The sequence below is a fragment of the Miniopterus schreibersii genome (assembly GCF_964146895.1).
Source record: "Miniopterus schreibersii genome assembly, chromosome: 9".
Classification (NCBI taxonomy): Eukaryota; Metazoa; Chordata; class Mammalia; order Chiroptera; family Miniopteridae; genus Miniopterus; species Miniopterus schreibersii.
Genome location: NC_138118.1, coordinates 67,188,490 through 67,201,447, shown reverse-complemented (window position 1 = coordinate 67,201,447; position 12,958 = coordinate 67,188,490). Strand labels below are relative to the sequence as shown.

At 35.4% G+C, this 12,958-nt stretch overlaps 1 protein-coding gene across 5 annotated transcripts in view; it reads left to right on the top strand.

The window, feature by feature from the left end:
• The window catches only part of DGKB (diacylglycerol kinase beta), a 527,029-nt gene that overhangs the window by 173,000 nt on the left and 341,071 nt on the right, over positions 1–12,958 (top strand). For all 5 annotated transcript variants that reach the window (XM_081146772.1, XM_081146768.1, XM_081146770.1 and 2 more), the window contains one exon: positions 2,961–3,059. In XM_081146772.1, coding sequence (XP_081002898.1) covers positions 2,961–3,059 — 99 coding nt within the window. The remainder of the gene's footprint in view (positions 1–2,960; positions 3,060–12,958) is intronic.

Sequence of the window (12,958 nt, the reverse complement as noted above, 5' to 3'; positions counted from 1 at the left end):
GAGTTAATGATACCTGTATTGTAGGATTGTTAATAATAATTCAATGAGTAGGTGTGTTTAGGACAGAACCTCATACATAGTAAGGGCTCAGTAATAGACAATTATCAGCAGTGCAACTCCTAGCTCTCAGAAGACAGTCTATGAATATTACTCACGGCATTTTTCTCTCACCACTGGAAGGATATGTGGTTCCCCAGCCAAAATCAAGCAGCACTTACATGTTCTGAAAGCATCCAGAACCATGTGGTCCTGAATATCACTAAATCCTAGACAAAGCAGAATTATTTATAATTCACAAATAGCAACTATTCCAACTCTCTTTTCTATCAGACATGGCATCATCATGCTTGTAGTCATTGGAAGTAGAGTTAGAAGTAAATCTGTTTTATTCTTGTCTTTCACCTTTATCTTATACAGTCAACCTATCACTAAGACTTGAAATTTTCTCCTTAAAATATCTCTCTCTCTCAGATTTGAGTTTTTGTCTCCATCGTTCACAGCCCAAGTGCAAGCTCTTAGCACCTCTGAACTAGATTAGATCAGAATCTCTTGGCTTATCTCCCTAACAGAAGGTACTTTTCCTATAATGCAGGCTGCTTACCACCTCCAGAATCATCTTCTGAAAATACTAGTTTATTATCATATGCCACCTTCAGCAACCTATAATAGTTCTGTGATAATACATGCAGCCCTCGCCTTCTACCCCAACCTGCTTTTCAGTTCCTCAAATATCAGAGCCTAACCTAAGGCACATGGCATATATAATATTCCTCTCTATGTGTAGACCCTTAGATAACTGTGCATATTTGTTGACAGTCTCTTGGGAAGGTCACGCTCCCCTATTACCTGGTATTTTGCTTACTCTATTCACTTCAGTCTGCCCACTTTGAATTTTTACTACATCTCAAGAACCAAATTAAATTCTGAAATTTTCCTTGACACTAATATTTTGTTTTTTTCTGAATACTTTCTCTACTTTTAATCTACACCAAAAGGAAAGGCTGAACCTGGCCAGTGTGGTTCAGTTGGTTGAACATTGCCCCATGCACCAAGGGGATGCGGGTTTGATTCTTAGTCAAGGCACATGCCCAGGTTTTGATCTTGATCCCCAGTAGGGGGTGTACAGGAGGCAGCCAATTGATGATTCTCCAATGTCAGGATGTCCCTCCACCCATGCTTCCCCTGAAGGCTGAAAGGAAGAACTCTTCCTTGCCTCTCTCTTGCTAGTTTTGGTGGTTGTTGGCAATCCTTGCTACTCCTCGGCTTGCAGCTTCATTGCCAAATCTCAAATTCTGTTGTCACATGGCCATCTTCCCTCCATGTCTGGCTCTCTGTGTCCAGATTTCTCTCATTCTATAAGGTCTCAAACTAATCCAGTATAACTTCATCTGAACTTGAATACATCTAAAAACATCTTATTTCCAAATAGGTTCACATTCATAGGTCCCAGGAGTGAGGATTTCAGCATATCTTTTTGGGGACCCAATTCAACCCACAACACTTGGCAATCCATTATCCCTAAATCCAAATTTCAAGGGCCATGACTTATTCTAAGAAAATTGATTAAGTACAATAAGTTAATAATATATGTAAACCAGTCACTAGTATGCATTTGCCAAGTCAGAGTGTTCATTTAATTAGCTCTGTTTTTCCCTATGGCATCAACTACTACTTTATCTTCAACACCTCTTGCCTCATGACAAAGCTCAGCAGTTCTGATTAGATTTAACCACTTTTTATAAGGAGTTTACGTACTGCTGACAAGCAGAACTGCTAATTATGGATGAATGTGTAAAGGTACCTTTATTTCATATAATGTAGCCTAAGGTACATGACTCCAGTGCAAGTAGCCTTAACTCCAAGGCAGGGAGTTAGCATGCAGACATTTTAGGTGGAAGGACAGGAAAATACTCCTTTAATAGAGTTCTATTGCCCACAGTAAATCAACAACTCTTTATACTCCTGTCCTTGGTTGCTAATTAACTGTTACAGAGGTAAGTTTATTGTGAAATTTAATTTAACCATGACTTAAAAGGTGGGATTTTTGAGTCAAAACTGAAATGTGATGTAGTTCCTTTTTTGTTTTGAACAAGACATGTTATTTTATTAACATGTATAATTTTTCTAAAATATGATATTTCATATTAAATTGATATGAAGTGGGGTGGGAGAAATTCCTAGATGCATTTAAACAACTGTTACTTTAGCAAATCTGTATGATTTCAATAAAACCTACCACCTCAATTAAAAAAAAAAAAGCACCACTATTTAATGTACTATGTTATAACCTTAATTTAAACTTGCGACCAACATTGATAAAAGTATCTGTTTAGGTTCATATATCTTGAAAAGTAAATAGCACATTGTATGGTTATGCACTAAATTAATATAGAGCTGATATACACAATATAAAGATACATTTTTATAATGATAATCATCTTCTTATATTTATATCCTGCTCCTACTGAGATGAATCTCTGGTTACATTTACATATTGAATTACGAAGTTAAAACTAATGATGGGATCAATTATGCCCCATACTGAGCTGTGCACTTTGGAATGACTTTGAGAAAACAGGAGGGTCAAAAAAAAAAAAAAAAAAGCATCCACAGTGCACAGTGCTTTCGAGATTATGGTAAGGAAGGACTGTAATGGACAATAATATGGGTTTGTCAAAGAAATGAGGCTGTTTTTGGTGTAAAACCTAAAGTACATTTTTAATATAAACATTTCTGAGATTAGAAAATATATAGGCGGGGTCATAAAAGTTGCTAAATGGCTTCTTTAAGGTAAATATATCAGCACAAATATAATATGCATCTCTTTAAGGTCCTGTTTATTCTTATAATTCTTTTAATGTACCTTTAAGGTATTTGTTGTATCTGAGTTGACATACAATCTATCCTATGTTTGCTGTTGTCATGCAGAATTTGACAGTGTCTTCTTTCTCTTTTCCCAGCTGCATAACAAATGTGCTTCTCATCTAAAACCTGAATGTGACTGCGGACCTTTGAAGGATCATATTTTACCACCCACAACAATCTGTCCAGTGGTACTGGTGAGTTCTTCCTTCTCATGCTGCTTAACCTGGGGCATCTGTGACTAACTGGTAAACTATCCCACTAAATGCTTCCAGAGCTAAGCATCCATTGATCAAGGCAGAACTGTGTGGATATAAAATGCCTCAATACTTTGGAGAAGACACCTTTGCCCCTGTATTTCCTTCCTCCCTCATGGCACAGTAAACATTGTGTTAGGTGCATCGGACTGAAGCTGACTCAGGCTTTATCGCTGACTCACGCTGTACTTACCAGAAATTGAATAGGCAGAGCTCTTCTACATTTTACATGTTTTATAGATCGGGCTTCCCAGAATAAAGAATTTATTCCTATGGACAATTCTGCTGGGGATGCACATTATATATCTGCAATGTTGAGGTGTCTCATCTAGGTCAGAGGCTACCTAGAATGAGGACACATACCTTGGAGAAAGCTATGTGCTGCCATTTGGAGTATTTTATTTTTTATTAGTGAGCAATAAATTGAACTACCAGAAAGGTAATGATTTAGTTCATTAAGTATACAAGTGACAAATGCATTTAGAAGATAAGGTAAGTCTGAAAAGAACAAACCTTGCTAGAAAGAGAAGCAGATATTTGAACATAATATTCATAATGCATTTCAAAACCCAAATTGTCTCTGACATGGAATACTTCTTTCACAAAACAAACTATTTTATATCCATAATGCAGTTTTCATTTTTAAAAACAACATGAAAATTAAGTAGCTTAGACTTTAGTTGGATGTAATAAAAATACAACTAAGAAATGTTAGACAAATACTTTTCTAAAGGTCAACTTAGAAATTAATCAAATTACTCAAATTACTCAATTTGCACCCACTTATGATTCATTTTGTAATTATCTGTAAAATACTGGTTGTATTTTAAATGCCCTTATTTAAAAATTAACTAAAAACTCTACATTTTCTCAAACTACAAATACAGAGCAAAGGAAAAGTACCTCCACATTGCTGAGGCTAGCAATAACTAATTCTAACTTTCCTTTCTTCATGTAAAATTTATTAGACATCCTGTAGTAAATAGGATTAATTAAAATTAATGAGAGCCTTTTAAAATAGTTTTCATTTTAGATGAATTTTGGTGTTATTTTTATACTTTTATAGTATTTTCTTAAAGAGAAAGGACTTGTAGAATTTTTAAAATATTTTTGCTTTTTAAAAAGTGGAGTAATTTTACTGGCTTAGATGCATTCCTGACCTCAGATTTTAAGTCTGAGGACTAACCTGTTATGCTATTCCGTCATCCAGCTGCCTTTGTAAGTTCTACTCAGTTCTGCGAGCCAGAGCACTATTTCTTTGGCCCACATAATGTCAACTTCCGGTCACCTAAAGTCAGACATGCGATGGATTCTTTTTGTTATTCTACTCTTTTTTGTCTGAGAGAATCAAATGTAAAGAGCATGTGTTACACGAACATCCTTCTCTCAGTCTTGCAAACCCTGTTATTGCCTTGTAGATACTTGATTCTGAAGATTTATTTTCAATCACTAATTCTTACTGCCATTTTAACCATGATACGCATCTCACTATTTGCTATTTTTTCATTTTTGTGGTAATATCTGCTCTGAGGTGTTGGGCACTATTGACTACCTCATCCTGCAGCTTCTTCTACCTCTGGCTGACTTTCGTTTCTGCCACACTCTCCTAGTCTTCCTCTGTTTCTTTGGATGCTTCCTTTTAGCGTCTTTCCTGGATTTCATGACTTCAACCTGCCTTGTGTTGATGCCTCCCTGTGCTCTGCCCTCGCATGTCACAGCTTTCCACCCTCAACTTCTTCCACCTTTACTCCTTCCCAGTGGGATCCTGTTTATTTAGTCCCGTTTTCTTCGTGCTAATGTTCTCTAAGAAAAGCAGGTGAGGTTCAGACTCAGTTATTGCAAAACGGCAAGAAGTGTCATATCCATCACATTCTAGAAAATATAAAATGAAGGTTTAAGCTATTTAGTTTGAGTTTTTTTTTCTTTTGCTTTGACTCTGTGGTCAGGAAATGGTTATTGAATGAGTGATATAAACTCAATATATATCCCTAATTCCTAGTTGAGGTATCTTAATGATATACTCAAAGCCAAGCAGTCTTCTGATATTTTAGAACATCTTTTCAGGTGTTACTTATATATTTTCAACATGTCTATAACATCCTTGAGAGCCTTTCAATCTCTCCCTAACACTTGTATTAACTTTAAGTTAATAATTCCATAGATATGTGCTCTCCTGTTATAGAAATTATTAAGCTAAGCATCTTTTCTGCACTGATGATATGCTTTTATAAGCATGCACTACAAATGGATTCCACAGACAATTGCTCTTGATAGTGCCTATTGCCATAAAAATGAACTAAAACCAACTACTCTGAAATTAAAATCAAAATGTAACCATCAATGATTCCATACATCAGATATAATCACTGTTTACTGGGGTTGAAATTGGCTCCTAGCATATTTTGTGGACACTATCATAAAACTACACTACTTAAAATTTATGTAGTATAGGGATTTTACTGAGATTTTTTATGACTAATTTTATGTGTGTAGCTACTTATAATGCTTTCTTTGAGAAAATTTTTCAGCAAAAATGATTACAACCACAGTTCAATTACTGCCATATCAAAGTGAACTCGGAACTGTTTACAAAGGTAGATTTCTGCATGGTCTTTCCACATCCCTTCCCCAAACAAATATAAAGTGAATCCAGTGTGTTCAGTTAGGTTCTTAATGCACAATTTGATTTCTATTAAAGGCCATTAACCCTTACCAATTAATGTCAAACCAATGTTCTGCCATTCATGGACTTCGTTAAAAGACATATTCTTGATTCTTGTTCTAGATCACATCAGAAATCTCTACTGTCTAGTCCTTATCAAAGTGACATGCAAAAAACTGTAATAATTCCATAAGAAACATGTCTGACTAACATGCAATCCGCTCACTCTTTATGTCCTAAATTTTACTCCGAACATAAGACAGACTTGGTCCAGGTTGTTTTGGTCCCTTAAAGATTTGCTTTAATTAGATTTATACTCACCTATATGTCAGTAACCTGCACTGAAAGTTATTTTTTAATAAATCACATGAAACACCCTATTGTGACAAAGAAAGATAGGTTGTTGGAGATGCCTTCATTACCTAACAAATCCCTGTTGGCTGTTGATCATGGTTTATTGTCTTTTGGACCTATGAGTCTTATTACTGTCATGTTTTATCTTCTATCCATAGAAAGCATAGAGTTAAATTTATACCCACATTAGTCTATGATGTTGGTATAAATGTTATTTACTTCTATGTGCTAATCTATAACTTTATTACTATCCTATCCATAAATTTTCCTTCACTATAATGGCCTCATTTAGTACTTTAAAATTATTTTTGATGGCACATAAATTTACTAGGTCACAGAAATCAATGGAATAGGCTAGATAAAGTTCCCTTTATTCTTAGAGTAATTTCATAGAGGAACCTTTAAATTTGATCAACTTCTATAGAATGGTGGTATAGACTTGTATTCTTGCCAAGTTTTTTTATCTATATTTTTTATGATCAGGGAAACTGGGTCTCTAGGAGTATACTTGTTTTTATAATGATTCTTCAGTTTTTGTTGTTTTTATTTTAAATTTACCTTTATTGTTGAAAGTATTACAGATGTCCCCCTTTTACCCCCATTGATCCCCTCCACTCCGTATCCACCCCATCTCCAGGCCTTCCCCCTACGAATGTCTGTGTCCATAGGTTTTGCATATAAGCATATAAGATCCTTGATTAATCTCTCCCCACCCACTCCCCCACCCCTGCCTTCCCTCTGAGATCCCTCAGTCTGTTCCATGCATCTATGTCTCTGGATCTGTTTTATTCATTGGTTTATTTTATTTATGATATTCCATGTATGAGTGAGATCATGTGGTACTTGTCTTTCTATGACTGGCTTATTTCACTTAGTGTAATGCCCCCCAGTTCCATCTATGCAATTAAAGATGGAGGTGGACTGAGTGGAAGCTACACTGACACTCTCCCCAGACCAAACTGGAATTACAACTAAAATATAGAAGAGCCATCCTGCATAATCAGCTGCAATTGAAGACTAGCTGGAGAGCACCCTCAAAACCAAGGATGAAATATGGAGACCACACAGAGACTGATAGGAAGTGCGGAGGCATGAGAGTGCTGGCTGGGCTCCCACAGGCAGCAGCTGAAGGTCCAGAAGGATATCTCAACTGTGGGAGATTCCCACTGAGAACTCTGGGGCCTAAACCCCAGGCTGGACTTCCCAGCCAAGAGCACCAGAACTGAGAAAGGTGCCCACATAACATCTTGCTGTGAAAAGCAGCTGGGTTTCTGTCTGCCAGGGAGAGATGGCTGGAAATGCTGGCACCCTCTTAAAGAGCCAACACACAAAGTTTCGTGTGCAGCCACTCACCTTGGTGTCCAGCAAAGGGAGGCCAGTGTGGACTGGAGCTGTGTGAGGAGAATCTAGGGTTGTGGGCTCTGGAGATAGAATTCAGAGGGCACCCCTCTGGATTCCTGTGCCAAGTCATTCCTTCATACTGCAGAGGCAGATATTTACCTTCCAAGCAGCTTTTGCCTAAGGGGGATGCAGTTGCCCCATCCTGCTGGAAAACTTCTAGCCTTACCCCTTGGAGTTTCTATAGCCTGGGGCTCATTAAGAGAATCAAATTAATCAGCCTGCAGGCAGAGGCAGACATCAGAGTGCTTTGAGTCTTTGCCTGATCTGCTTCAGGACCCAGGCCTTGGAAAACTAGACTTTGGTGTGCATCTTGGTCCTTTCCAAATGCACCCAGCCCCAAAACAAGGGTACCTCAAGCCATGGGTTGTTGATAGCTCCAAACAGGGTACTCAAGGCCAGTCACAAACAGGATCTAACATTGGCCTCCACCAGACAGCCTCCAAAAAGACTGAGAGTCCTAGCAGACCTACCTAATACATAGAAACAAACCCAAACAGGCAGCCAAAAGGGGGAGACAAAACAAATAAACAAACAAACAAACAAAAAAACAAGCCCCAAATGAAAAAACGAGAGAAGTCTCCAGAAAAGGAGCTAAATGAAATGGAGATAAACAATCTGTCAGATACAGAGTTCAGAATAGTGATTGTAAGGATGCTCAACAGCATGTAAAAAGATATGGAAACTATGAAAAATGACCATTCAGTAATGAATAATGACATAGCAGAAATAAAGAATATATTAGAAGGAATGAACAGCAGATTAGAGGAAGCTGAGGATCGGATCAGCAAATTAAAAGACAGGGTAGAAAAAAATCACTCAATCAGAGATCCAAAAAGAAAAAACAATTAAAAAACAGGAGGATAGTCTAAGGGAGCTGTGGGACAACATGAAATGTAACAATGTTCAAAGCATAGAAGTGCCAGATGGGGATGAGAATAAGCAAGGGATAGAGAATTTGTTTGAAGAAATAATGGCAGAAAAATTTCATAACTTGGTGAAGGAAAAAGTCACACAAGTTCAGGAGGCACAGAGAATCCCAAGCAAGAAGAATCCAAAGAGGTCCATGCCCAGACACATCATAATTAAAATGCCAAAAATTCAAGACAAAGAGAGAATCTTGAAGGCAGCAAGAGAAAAGCAATTTGTTACCTACAAAGGAGCTCCCATAAGGTTGTCAGTTGATTTCTCATCAGAAACTCTATAGACGAGAAGGGAATGGCATGAAATATTCAAGGTAATGCAAAACAAGGACCTGAAACCAAGACTACTCTATGATTCTTCAGTTTGAAAGAGACTTTTATTCAATTTCTTCTGCCACTATCAACAAAAGAGGACTTCGGGTGTCTCATGAGGAGAGGCATTTTAAACTTTATGTTTAAACAGTAATATAAATCAGATTATCATAAAAATCATTTTTATTATATTTAGCTCCTTGACTTTAGTTTTCTCTATACATAAAGGAATTAGTGTACATTATTATTTAAAAGCTATATTTTTATTCTCTAAATAAGGGGTTAAATATTTTAATTTTTTTCTTTAATTTTTCAATTACATTTGACATTAAGTATTATATTAGATTTATCTATATGGTATAGTGGTTAGGCATTTATATAATTTATATACTGAATACCGCAATAAGTTTAGTATCCACCTGACACCATACAAAGTTATTACAATATTATTGACTATATGCCCTATGCTATACTTTTAGGGGTTACTTATTTAGTCATTTTTGATACCAATATGTCTTATTAAACCTTATAAATTAAAATATAGGAATGATACAGTGATGATTACTTTAAGCTTTAATTTATACTGTAGAAAAGTATTCACTGTTTATATACTGTCATTCTATGTCTTAAAGTATTTCTAAGATCATTACTGATAATCCATATATATTAGTTTTATGTATAATACTTGCAGTGCTAGATTCTTTTTGTTTTTCTATTTTCTCCTTTTCATTGTCTTTTATTAAAATCAATGGAACTAAAAATTCAGATAGAACAGGTCTCTTATTTCTCATAAGTTTGATTCTATTGGTCAAGACAGAGAAGCAGATTACACATATGGTGTGATAAATATTAACTTATAGGGGCTCTAGAGGAGAGGACACCTTAATCCATCCTGCAGCTAATACAAAGAGTAAATGAAAACTTTCTTGAGGAAATTATGCCTGAGCTAGATCTTTGAGAATAAGTCAACTTATTGGCTTTTCCAGTATAAATAGGAGACTACATAATCAGGTTTGTGTTTTAGAAAGATTATTCTGCTAGCAACATGGTTTAAAACAAATTTAAAGTAGGGAACAGAGGATATATGAGAGTGTAATTATAGGATTGTGAGGTGCATAGTCAAAAACCATGAACAGAGTAACAAAGTGAGGGAACCGGGAGAGAAGAGTGTAGTAGAGAGCAGAATGAGAGTTTGATTTTCGAATAGATTAGTTTCAAAGGATGATCAAGTCCATTATGCAGCCATGGATCGTGGTGGCTCAACTGTGTGTAGAGGAGTTTCACTATATGTTAGAGGTTAAGGAACTTGGGATAGGGTATTGCACAGTCTCCTCAAAACCAGCAGGATAATTGCAGGGTCTTGATGAAATGCTTGCTATATGACAGTAATGGATAAGTGTAGAGAGGAGAACTTTGATATTCCATGAGCCTCTGCTTTGGGGATGGGGAAATGTTAATTTTTAGGGAAAGCTAATAGATTCTCATCAAAATGATAGAACTGGTAATGGTTGAGAGAATGAGCAGCTTCTTTTCAGAAGTATAATAGGGAAAGTGGCAGACTTAATAAAGAAAATAATTTGTTTATTTTAAGCAAAGATTCCATAGAGCCTGGTATAAAGTTTTGAAATGAGGTGAGATATGGAAGATCAATTGAGGAGAATAATGGGGAAATAAGCATGGGATAGCGAAAATCAGAAAGGATAGAGTCCTTTTCTAACATGAACTGTGGATCTGTGAGCAAGTAGTTTCCTTCAAATGGTTACAGAATGGTGGCCAATGGCTGGTGTCCAGAATATAAAAAGAATTGATACAAATCAATAATAAGCAACCAACAATCTAATCAAAAGGGCAATAGACATAAATAGGAGTTTAAACAATATGTATCCATATACATATGACCTGTAAACATATTGAACATGTGTTTACCATCAATACTTATCTGGAAAATGCACATTTAAATCTTCATAAGTAACACTACACACCAATGAGAATGATTAAGACAATTAAAAATCCTTAGCTTTGGAAATGACATGAAACAATTGGATTGTTCATACATTGCATGTTGGAGAGTAAATTGGTTTAACTGCATTAGAATACTGTTTGGAAGTATACTCTATATTTATATTCTGTTTTTCCCCACACTAATTTGTGACATGAGGGAAATCATTAGTATTTTTGTACATCTGTATTCCATTCATAAAATGGAATTAGATGTATTAATTCATAAATATTGCTTAGAAGTATGCCAAGTACATAGTAGGTGCTCAGTTAATATCTAATATTACTGTTATTTTAAGTATTACATAGCAATTTAAAAAGTACATTTTAACATAAAAGAACTCTGTATTTATTAAATAAAAGTTGTAAATACAATATAAAATGAGAAAAAATTAAAAATCTGTAATCAATTATATAAGAAGAACGATTATTAGTATATAAGTAGAATCACTATTAAAATTTTCCTCTTGACTTTTAGGTGTACATATTTGACATTATTGTAATTAAGCTTAATATATCATTTGACTTCCTATTTTTTACACTTAAGTTAATATTATTTATATCCATATACTATGGAACATCTCTATTATTGGCTGCTTATTATCTCATTACTTGAAAATATCATAAGTTAGTTGAAACAGTATTTATATCTAGCATCTTTCAATTACTTATTTTGTTATAAATAACATTTTTGTGAACATCTTTATGAAGAGTAGCTACTCCTGGTAACTCTCTAATCAGTATTGCAAAGTATCGTTTTTCCAATACTGCATTATTTTGTTCTACAGGTGAATCAGATGTCACAGTATAGTTCTTTCCTTACTATAAACACATTTTCAAATCAGGAACATAGTGATTGGGTTTTTTTCTAAAACCAAAAATTAGTTTTAGAATAAACTATTAATTTTTTAAACATTTAAAAATTAACTTTAGTAATTATTTTATCTTACTTTTAAACATACATAATATCAGAATATACAGGAAAAGTAATATTCATTGACAGGAAGAGATATGACATAAAACAAGTGCGTTTATCATCATGCCCTTTGGACCGATTGTTGCATGTGCTTCCTGGAATGCTTTCTCTTGTTATAATATCCTATATTACTTAAAATTAACCTTTAGAATGCCCACAAGATAAATAAAGCTTATTTGCTGAAACAAAAGAAAACAAAACCATGTGGAAAATATAAATTTTAAGCATATTCTTTAGATTTGATTTAAATGGTTCCAGTTCTGCCTCTCTTTTTTCTTCATTGTGACTCTGTAAACTTGGCCAAGTTGTGGTGTTGCTGTAACAGCAATCTCTGTATCTATGTTAAATTCTCTTCTTCCGATCTTGCTTGCACTTCCACAATGATAAGAATTCCACAAAAGTATGCACTGTAGAAATGGTGGTTGAGTCTTAAATAGCATAGAGTATGTTAAGTCTTTCCTCAGAGCATGTGTTTAACTAAGTCACCACAACTCAGCCAAGTCAGAAGGCTTAACTAAGTCATCACAACTCAACCAAGTCAGAAGGTTTAACCAAGTCATCACAACTCAACCAAGTCAGAAGGTTTAACTAAGTCATCACAACTCAACCAAGTCAGAAGGTTTAACCAAGTCATGACAACTCAGCCAAGTCAGAAGATTTAACCAAGTCACTACAGCTCAGCCATGTCAGAAGGGCTGTTTGGGGCTGAAAGTTTCGTGCATGTTTCTTCCACAGCCCAAGTATTCCGGGCTCTTTCTGTTCTGTCACTTGTCTCTAAACAGCAACAAATGACTGCTTCAAAACGAAACATCATTCATTTAAAGTAGTGAGGGAGATATTTGAGCTCTCTGTGGTTCTGAAATTTGGCTTTTGGATTCTCCATAACCTTATTTCCTATACTAGTTACAGTCTCTTAGAAGTGTCGAGTCTGGTGGAAAGGTGCAAACAGTTGGATAGGATGAGACTTGCCGCACTGAACTTTAGTTTTTATTAACATCATTTTAGCTGCTTCCCCCTTCCTTTCCATTTACCTCTTTAACCTTTAACCACAGTTACTGAAGTCATCAATTTTCTTGAAATTCTTTATGTAATGTACCATGGGTTTGTGCCTTTGCAATTTTCTTTTTTGTCTAAAGAGTGGGACAAAGCACATTGGCAGTGCTCAATAAATGTTTCATCAATGTCATTTCTTAATATTCATTTAATTAATATTCAT